General features: G+C 43.7%; 1 protein-coding gene across 1 annotated transcript in view; it reads right to left on the bottom strand.

The window, feature by feature from the left end:
• Window positions 1-1339: 1339 nt before the first annotated feature.
• Window positions 1340-10903, bottom strand: part of thada (THADA armadillo repeat containing) — a 109348-nt gene continuing 99784 nt past the window's right edge. Inside the window, exons 37-38 of the mRNA XM_074646919.1 lie at window positions 2310-2488; window positions 1340-1924 (exon numbers count right to left, since the gene is read on the bottom strand). Coding sequence (XP_074503020.1) covers window positions 1610-1924; window positions 2310-2488 — 494 coding nt within the window. The 3' untranslated portion in view covers window positions 1340-1609. The remainder of the gene's footprint in view (window positions 1925-2309; window positions 2489-10903) is intronic.

Here is a 10903-nt window from a genome sequence, read left to right as displayed (position 1 = left end):
AAGCATCGATGTTTAGGACTGTTTTGGTCATTTCAACAAAGTCGCCACAGTCCCTCCTTTGTGAAGTCAAAGAGTGCAATAAGCTGCCCCTGTCTCAGCATGATGTAACCTTCTCAGGATGGCAAAATGTTCACATGAAAATGTCAAACTACTCCACTCTGCTCTTGGAGTTATGTCAAGTTTTAAAAACCCACAGTGGAAAGATTGCAGTGTTGGCAGCAGAGGACGGGACTCTATATCAAGGCAGATATTTTGGTCAGGAGGGTGTAAAAACGTTGTGCAACACATATCACCAGAAATTGCCGGTCTCTGCGACACTGGTAACCATTAAGCCTTTTCCACATAGGATCATAATTGTAAGAGTGGTTATAAAAAAAATGATTCTTCTTTCTGTGATTCAATATTCGTTTAAGTGCTGAATGGTTTGGTTGGAGAAGCGAGTGGGAGGGAGGTAAAAAAAAAAAAAAAAAAAAAAGGGAAAATAGCAACAGGCGAAAAACAAGTGACATAAGAGCTTGGAATCTACTACTACCAACCCTAAAATTAGGCTGAGGGCTGCCCCAGGACTATTTGCAAGTTGTGATAAATAGTTTAATGTGAAGGACAGACACGGCGAGGCTCCTGAGAAATCCCTCGAACATGTCCTCGTCCGCAGAAACCGCTCTCCCATCACACGGCTCTGTTTTTATTGGGGGATGTTGAGCTGTTCCAAAACATTACGTCAGTTTTACTGTAACAGGGAACATGGCTACCAGGGAGGGAGAAGGGTCCAGCTGTATGAATCCACACACACATATTCTTACACACACACTCAGAGGACAGTAGTCCATTGTGCCGTCCTGCTAATTACATAACCAGGAAAAGTAGAGGGAAGCATAAAAACGCAGTCCAATGGGAAGAATCCTGCAGTAAATTAAATATCACTGGAAAATAACACCTCGTATAAACATACAGTAGAAGTCGAAGCGTACACTGAAATACAACTGTGGTGACGTGTCAGAGCAAACACTTGCTTTCAGGATCCCATGCCTCGGCCATAAAGCTCGTCCCGCTGCACAATCACACCACTGAAGTTGGCGCGTGAAGCTTTCGGCGCCGAGTTGTTTTGTTCCAACCCTAAATCCCTGGTAGACGTGGAAGAAGCTGAATGACCTGAGTACTCAATACTGACACATTCCTACTGATAGGAAGAACAGCGCATCAAGTTATTGTGATGGCTTCTGCACACATATTTACACAATGTTCATATAATTAGTCCCTATGCTTTCTCTCTCCTGCCTCTTTACATAATGACATGCAACGTCTTTAATTTTAGGAAAAATTGGAATAAAAAATGGAGTAATTTCAGACAGTATTTAATAAAAAAAGACATTAAGGAACAGTAATCATACAAATTAAAACACATCTGGTGAACAATGAGGACAACATTTGTAAGACAATAAAAAATCCTTTTGTTTCCTTCATTCCCTTGATGTGATAATAAAAAGACTTGACCACAAAGCCAGTCTGTGGTTCATTGACGCATTTATCTGATAACGTTTCCTATATTTCAATATTACGGATCCTGACTTTAATAAATCTAAAATAAAAAAAATGGGTGCTAACTCGTCTACCTCAGCCTCTCCAGTAGATCCAGAGCCAGCGTGGCCCTCTGGTGCCGTAGCACCAGCCGGGCGTGCTCCATGGTGAAGGAGAACTGGGGCAGCGTAGGGAGGGAGTCCAGGGCCTGCTGGGAGCTGAGCGCCTCGGCTCGGGCCTGAGTCGACATTTGGTGGACCTGGTCCGGCCCTGCGACTCCTGAGGTCTGGGTCTGCTTGAAGGTCGGGATGAGGGAGCCGACGTGTCTGTGGAGCAGCTTCACCCACTGGACCGGCTCGGCCCACAGGTTCAGATCCCCCTTCTCGAACAGGAAGTCCTCTTCATCCTGGTCACAAGCATAATGAGAGTCTGGTTACTGGGATGTTCTAATCTATCTGCTGATGGTGAAATCTCATAAAATGTAGTGTCATCTTTACAGGCCCCATGTGAAACCAACCAGAATCACAGGCCAAGAGCCTCAAGTGTTGATTTTACAGTTCGTGCATTAATGTCTTGCTTGTTCCATCCTGGCAGTTAACGGACAATCCCTGTTGGAGCCATAGAAAATGAAACCGTGACGGTCATCATGGTCATCCGTCATCAGTTTCACATCATAGCAAGAACATAACGTCTATAGTTGAATACCTGGAACTGTTTCTATTTGTGATGTTCATGTACCACGGTGCAACAATGTTAGTTGAGGTCATGGAGACAAAGTGACGGCTTCTCACCAGACTGGACGCTTCGTCTGCAGCTCCCGCTTCCTCGTTGGCTTCTTCGTCTCCCAGCAGCCACTCTGTCAGAGCGAGGACGCCCGTTGGTACCTGCCGCCACAGCTCAAACAACCGACACAGGAGCCCCACGCCAGAGTCCAGGGCTACCGGAGGACACACGGACACAGCGGTCACATCTGAGGACAGAAGAGGACACATGTTTATACAAAGTCTGTAAACCAAAAATAGTTTACAGTCACACAGCAAGAGCAGTAATGTGACTGTGTCAAGTTTTCCCACCGTTTACCCAATTCACACGACATCTTCTGCAGATGTCATTAGGTGACTGTGTCAGCTGAGCAGAGGTTGAACTTATGGTTGCTTCACCTTTAGTCTTAAGTTCAGCTCAGAGGACCTCTGCCCTGAGATCTGAGGTTATGCTCAAGCTCATAATGAGGTAAGAGGTCCGGGAGACAACCGAGGAAGAAAAAAAAACAGCAAAATTGTGGTCGATAAAAAGGTTTTCTGAGCGGAAGATGCAGAGTGCAGGACTGGGTTGCATCAGCTGTTTGTAACACTATCACTTGGCCTGTTCACACCTGGCATTGAGATCTGATCACTCAAACCACATTCTTCTAGCAGTGTGTTCGTGAAAGTGTCCTGGGCCACATTGAAGAACCGCCTATTCAACTGACGTCTTCTGCGGAAGAACACACTCATTCGTGCGCCAGCTGGCTTTGTCCACAACGTCTGAACATTTTGAAAAATATGGAAAATGTGTGTTTCCGTAATAATGCAGTTTAGAATGAGTGGGGAATATCCATTGTACGCTAACTTAACCATCATTATTTGATCATGTATTCAAAGTTACTGGTGTAATGTTTTGTAATTTAAATAATAATATAAGTAATATTATCTCTTTTCAATCTAAACATGTCACATATTAGCAAGCTGACATTCATTTTGTCATAAAGCTAAGTTAGCTGACAGTTATACCTAACAGTTAATAAGTGATAATGTTTAGTAAAAACTCATCCCTACGAAATATTTTAGTGTTTTAATTTAGTGATCTAGTGTAAATCTGCACTTAGTAAACACGCACACCGATCAGCCATAACATTAACAACATTATGACCACTGACAGGTGAAGTGAATAACATGGATTATCTCGTTACAATGGCACCTGGCAGTGGGGGGGGGATATATCAGGCAGCAAGTGAACATTTTGTCCTTGAAGTTGATGTGTTGGAAGCAGAAAAAATGGGCAAGCGTAAGGATGTGAGCGACTTTGACAAGGGCCAGATTGTGATGGCTAGACGACTGGGTCAGAGCATCTCCAAAACTGCAGCTCTTGTGGGATGTTCCCGGTCACGGTGCCCATGCAGTCCTAATGTTATGGCTGATCGGTGTATGTTACGGTATAGCTAGGCTAGGTTTGAATTTCAGAGGAGCTAGTGCTTTTTTCCTAGTATTAATCACCTCTAAAATGATTATGATAGTTACTGGATTGTTATGTGATCTGTACATCAATAGAATAACGGATTTTTTTAGTGCCAAAACTGAAACTCTGGTTAGTGCACAATGCCTTTGCTTGGCTTAAACATATAACAGATGAGTGAAGAACCCTGCATTCAGTCTGTGGCTGTGAGGCTGGATCTCTCAGTGTGTTTACATGCATGTAAGTCACACCAAATTCATGCTGGCAGTCTGCAGTCACCTGACGTTTTAAAAACCATGTTAAAGAGCGCCTGGTTTCTTAAGATAGAGTGGATGTGCATGACGTAGACCCAGCCTGTGGAGTACCGTGTGATGCGGTGGCATGAAAGGAAAAACCATTACCCGTAGTGGTGTGTCCCTGTATCCAAAATAATTAAATCTAAAGTCTGACTAAAACTCTAACTGAAATAAATAATTCTAAATAAGTCCGTTTCCACAGCTGAACAGTGGAGTTTTTGTAAAATTCAGATGCAGGAAAAAATGTGTGTGTCTGTCGCAGCGCTGTAAGCCCAAAGACGAGGGTTAAAAAACCCTCTTCAGGCTGAAGGATTATCAAATATGAAATAAATATTCGACAGAAATCTGATTACTGAACACCTACATGTACATTTTTCCACCTTCACCTGATTTCCCACCATAACCTTGTGTTCATGTGGAGCTTAAATGATGCCTGGCTGACTGTATGAATGTGCATGTCTCTGGGCTTGGGCGGCCTTCTGGGAAACAAAACTATAACTCATATAACCGACCACGATCAGGGTGTGTATGAGTGGATTCAAAACGACTCTGCACGTTGCACCAGTATGCGCATGCACACGCAGTAAGTGCCCTTACACTTCCTGTTTATGTGTTAATGAATGGATGAAAGGATTGCCCGCATATGTGAATAGGATGTTCCATGTGGACTTGTGACTAAATAAATTATGTTTTTTAGTAGTCTTCTACAAATAGTCCTCTGTCGCCACACACATATCCAGAGGCAGGCCCGTCATACTCGCAGGGTTGTACACAAGAGTGGAGGAAGTGCGAGCGCAAGGACACACGTACACTTCAAACGGAGGGAAAACATAACGTATGACTTCATTTAACGACTCCAGTTGTCCACGCAGCAACTATCTGACACAGAGGTTGTGTGTTGTTCTCCCACCTTGACCATCCTCACCACAGCTGACACCCAGATAACACCCGAGACTTCAAAAGGCTTTGAGAGACACTAGCCAAAACACTACCACTATGGGAAGACAGACCCCCATCAGCACACATACAGTATAAAACACACACACACAGGCAGGGTCGGGATTGTTTTTCCTCTTCAGAGAGGAGGCGTAAAATCGGAGCAGAGCCTGAAGTCTGAGCGGAGAGGGGAACCCGCTCTGTGAACATTAGAGGCTGCTGATTGTACCGTATTAGAGGAGATTTAAGAGTTTAGGAGCTTGAGTGACAAATTCCTTTCTTTACCAAGAAGCCGCCTCTCTCTGGGACGGCCCGGCCTCTGATGTCAAGCCTTTACAGCCCCCCCCCCCCCCCCACGAACATTAAGGGACATAATAGGAAATTTTAGCTGCATTCAATTTATCTGCTTTTCTACGGAGGTTTCACACATCGCTTAACGCGATTTTCCTCCTGGAGCTTTTGGCGCAAAATGCTCAGTTTCTCAAGGGGATTGTCTTTCACCCTGTTACTGGTATGTGTGTTGGGTGTGCGAGTATGTGTGTGTGCTGGCATGAGTTTAGTCCTAAGCTGGTATTGTTTGCGTTTGTGTGAGTACATGTTAGACAATCTTGTCTCTGCAAATGACAACATCAGTGCCAGTGGGTGAATGAATGGGTGAGTAGGATGGGGTTGTGTGTGTGTGTGTGTGTGTGTAGTGCAATTGGCATCCACTGGCACACACTCCATGCACTGGCACACTCATAGTACATTTGAGCTGGGCAGGGCTCTGTGTGAGGGGAAAACTTAACCTTGTGCCACTTGTGGAAACAGTATAACAGTTGTACCATTCTGAGATCTTTGGTTGCCTTGTTAGAGACTCTGGCAACCTCGTTTTTAGAAAAAGCTTTATATGTGATCCTTTATCCTTTATCGTTCACACACTATCATCTGCCAACAATCAACTTATGAAGCTATAAGCTGCGTCTCAGTCCTGTATGCTAACTGGTTTCGATCATAAGTTGTAATCACACAAGTGATAACACAACACGACAAAGAGACCACAGCCGAGCCAGTGGTTCTGTGAGGCTGTATCATAGATTGTATGTATAGATTGACGACATGTCTCCACTTCCTCCCTCTGTGCAAAAGTGAAGCCAAAATATTTGACGCTGGAGCCACAGTAGCCATAGATTCCACCTGAGCCAATCACGAGCCGAACACGGCCGCAGCTTGTTAGCATTAGCCACCTAGCTGCTAATTCATGACAATTTCAATTGACTTGGCCTGGAACTACTGTCAAAACTTTACATTTTTTAATACAGAAGAAGAGGTGGAGTTCTTGTGGTCTCGGGGGTTTAAGGCACAGATCATGAATCGCAACATCGCACAATGTTCCTGCGACCCAACATCCATGGTTGGAGTCTGGCAGAAGACCATCGTTGCATTATCTCGCTCTCTCCCATTATTTTTATCGTTATCTCTCTACTCTCAGATCTCTAATAAAAAGGTATAAAATAGCCAAACATTTAAAAAAAAAAAGTAAAAAGAAAAGTGTGTGCTGTCTCATACAAAACTAAAGTAATCTAATCTTGTATTGTTCACTTCCTTCACTGTTTCAGCCAGATTATCTGATTGTGTCGTATACATCTAGTGTTCTGTGTAGTTGACTTTTCCTTCACATTAGTTTTTATTTTCACAGACTGAACACAGAATGATGGGGTGCGTCCATGTTTACTACAACGCAAAACTCACATAAACTACATTTAAATAATCCCCAAATCCTTGATGAACAAAAAAATAGGAGAGATGAAGTAAATGTATAATTTGTTAAGGATGTATGTGAATAAATGTGCTGAATCGTGGAAGTGATTATAAACTAGTACAATATATGATGGTAACAATATCTTCGGTTGTTAGCTGGCTTTTGAACATCGAGGTTTTGCACCCTGCAGCAGCCTCATTGTGTCTGATCAACAGTCCTGTCATTAAAGTCACTGAATTAAATTAAGAGAGTGAAGAGACCTTTGCTGTTCAGTAAATCCTCACTGAGCCGCTGCAGCTGGGGGGTGTCAGATGTCCCATTGAGCAGAGGAGGAGGAGGAGGAGGTCGAGGATAAGGGGTGGTGGGTTTCGGCGGGCTGTCAGGACAGTGAAATGAGAGAAAACACTTCCCGCCCCGCTCTCTTCCACTCGCTGGTGTCATCATGTTCACTGTATTGGGAGCTCATTCCTCTGCTCAGCCACCCACATCTGAGGGATTTGGGTTAGAAGAAATCCCCGCCTCAACTACGCCCAACCCACCTGGGGGCTGTTACCTGCCCGACGGACCACCGTACGGGTCCCTCACAGCCTGGACAAAGACGGCCTGTCCAACAGAGGCTGCCAAGATCTATATATGCAGGATTTAATCTGTGATCAGATGGGCGTTAAGGCTTCTGAAAATCCATTTCATTAAGCTTAAAAGTGCATCATGGTAGCAAGAAAACAAAGACTTTCAGTTGCAAAAAAACAGACAAGATTTCCCCCCTAACAACACCAAAACACCCACATCATTAACCTTCATTAAAGCTCAAAGAAACACTCTTTCTTTCTCACACAGTGCATGTGCTACAGACGCTGCAGTGGAGCCGAGACACCAGGAAGCAGAGGTGTGAGATAGAGGTGTGAAATAAAAACACACACTTTACAGCCCCGACTTCCTCTGGTGGTTGATGAGAAACAGGAGACCAAGAACAACAACAACAACAACAACATCAGCAACAGGTAACATTACCATAAAAATAATACAGTAGAAACGTAGTGAATGGTGAGCATTACCATAGAAATAATGGTCTGAGGTTATGCTAGCAGTCGGAGCTCACTGTAGCAGCATCTGTCATGAAGCACAGTCGGTGGTTAGTTCAGTCAAAGGATCAAATACAAGTGAATGGCTGCCTCGACAGGGAGCCACCAGAGGCCGTCTCTATCATGGAAACACCATCATCACCTGAGGTGGTTTCGTTTCCTATCAGACACAAATCAAAGAGCACCTACAGGTCATGGTAGTGTTGTGACTATATTGGTAAAAGTAAGTTTTTTGTGGATTTTTTCCACATGATATTAAACAAGGAATCCCAGAAAATTTCACAATAAAGCATTTTCACGACTGTATTTGTTTGATTTGGACTCTTGGGTGAGTGGAGTTCACAGCGCTTTTCAGACATGAAATATGCAACAGGGTCAAACAAGAATAGTCAAAATTGAAGCACCAGAGGCCGAGATATCCTGACTTTCATTCCTTAGTATGAGACAAGCTACAAAAATGCTAGGACCTACAATTCCCACAATGCAACACAATAGCATTTTTCATTAGTAAACCCCTGATTATGTCATAATCAGGGTTACATTTTGTAACATTTGGAAAGCTCCTCCAGATCCACAAAAAAAATGATTTGACTGCTTTCACAGGCTGAGTAGTCCGGCAAAAGTGCTTCACATACAGTCACCTATCTCGAGCCCATCAAAGACAAAAGAAAAAAGAAACTATAGACTTATCGGCTCGTTCACACTGTTTTGTGGTTTACTGAACCAATCGTAATCTCTTTGTATGAAGGAGGTGATAATTGAGTGATACATTTAGAGAGTAAAAAGACAAACAAGACGTGTCTTTAAAGGTGCTAAATTCGATATTCAGAGGGATTGCCTCCCCAGGGTTCTCAACATAGCGCCGGCTGAACCAGTGGCTTGCAGCTAAAGGTGCTAACAGCGCTAACAGTGCAAACTGCAACAGTACTGACAGAGATAACAGTGTTAACCTGGGGGGGACGAGAGGGTAGGTGCGGCGCTGTCGGTTGGGACGACGTTATCTGCTATAACCGGCGTATAAGAACAGGATGGATGGACATGGTAGATTCGCACAGGACTAAGAGGTCATACTAGTCTCGTGCAAATAGGGTTTAAGTGAACTTTGCTGATGAAGTCAACTCCACAAAGTGAAAAGTGAAAGTTAAAGTGAAAGTCAAACGGCCTCCAACTATCAGATGTAGGTCTGTTTCTAACTGTTGCACAATCACAGAGGATGTAGAATGAGGCCGACTCAGTATCACACAGATAGATTGTGAAATAGCCCAAGAAAATACTCTGCACTCCTATTTTATCTTCAAAACACATCACAATCAAGTGTTACAACCCACAGCTGTACTGCACTGAATACAATACACACACACACACACACACACACACACACTTGAACACAGCCTGCAGACACCAGTCATTACTGCAGACATGTGATTTTATTTCACACCACACCAAATCATTAAAATCTCATTCCACACGCTGCCTTTCCACTGAAAGATGGCAAAAGCAGCAAAAAACACCATTTCTGTTTGTGTGTTTTCACTGGAGGGTGAAATAACAGCTTATTTATTCCAAAAGTAAAGGTTAAAGCTGCAAATCAAAAGTGATTCTCTGGTAGTAGCATGTGCCTCCAGTTCCCTGTGTATTTCATAGATTCTTCTTAAATTAGTGACACGTGACACTTTCTTCAGTTCTTGTTGAACGATTCCTCCGACATAAACCAACACAAAACCAGGTTTGATGGTTGAGTGAGTGTTGTGCTAAAATGGGACGAGGTCTGTTTAATGAGTGTCCTGCAGCCCCGTCAGGTCGCTCACTTCCATTCATCTGCGTCATCCACTGTAAATGAGTGAACAGGGGTGGGAGGAGACATGAATGGTATATTCTGCACAGGCGTGGAAAACAGTGAGTGAGGCCGCTACTGCATTTTTAAAAACACTACTTCATTATGGAGGATAAAACAGATCTAGAGCACAATCACTAACCTTTCCTACATCCTTTGTTTTGCATCCATCCGATTCCAAGCTGTTTTACAATCACCTGCCACAATCTATCTTTGAATTCTGCATCTCTGTATTCTTTGATTTCTTTATCGTAAAGCCCTTAGTGCTGGGAGATGACGTGAATGTTTATCATGACACTTTGGATGATGACGTTTGCATGGATGGCGGCTCTGAGTGGTCAAACAACCCTCTTTTGCTTTTGGACGGATGCGACAACAAGGTCAGCAACGCTTGTAACTTGCTATCCATGTTGAATTTACCACTGGTAGTCAAGGCTGTTGGAAAAGGGTCACTTGACAGGGGCGTGACAAATCAGGAAAGGACACGTCGCGACTGATAAGACCCGATCAGGAAACGAATGTGGGTGTCTGCGTCATCGTTTTCAAAAGTCTCTGTTTCTGCTCGTCCCGACTAAAACACAACTCTGGAGATTTCAAACTAAAACGAGCTCAGCAAAAACATATAAAAACATATTAGTGTGGATGTATGTAGCCTCTCTTCTGGGCGGAGATAAAGGGTCCTCCAGGGTAAAAAGGTTTAAGTATTCGTCTTAATATGAACTGAACCGTGACTTGACGGCTCTGCTCAGCAGCACTTTATCACGGCTGCCATCACACTGGTTTGACATCTTTTAACGGACAGATACATGTTTTTTTTAATTGGTTATTTGCTGGAACTGCTGTGATTAATGTCCCATGTCCTCTTGTATGTTGTGTTTGTCCTCTACGGTAAACCAAATTTACCCTCGAGGGACGATAAAGATGAAGTGAACCAACTGAATAACTTATTTGTAGCTCCGTTTTGTCTTCCCAATCTGAATAGTAATCAGTGCCCTCTTACACACTGCCGTCCCATCCAAATCCCTCTGTGCTCTATATATAAAGTGATCCCTGAGTTCCTGCCTGAGTCTGTCACAGTGCTGGAGGTCCAACGAGGGCGAGTGGAGTTTGATTTCAGACCCAATTAGCCTGGAGGTATTTGGGTGGTGGTGGTGATGCTGGTGGAGGGTGGGATGGGGTTAAATTAGATTTGCTCTTCCTGTCCAGGACAATGACTCCACTGTAGTTGACAGAAGAAGAGCTTCAATGAACCTGATGTGATCTGAGCTTAATTTCTCTCCCACAC

The sequence above is a fragment of the Sebastes fasciatus genome, chromosome 9, assembly GCF_043250625.1.
Source record: "Sebastes fasciatus isolate fSebFas1 chromosome 9, fSebFas1.pri, whole genome shotgun sequence".
Taxonomy (NCBI): domain Eukaryota; kingdom Metazoa; phylum Chordata; class Actinopteri; order Perciformes; family Sebastidae; genus Sebastes; species Sebastes fasciatus.
This window is presented reverse-complemented; position numbering and strand designations above follow the sequence as displayed.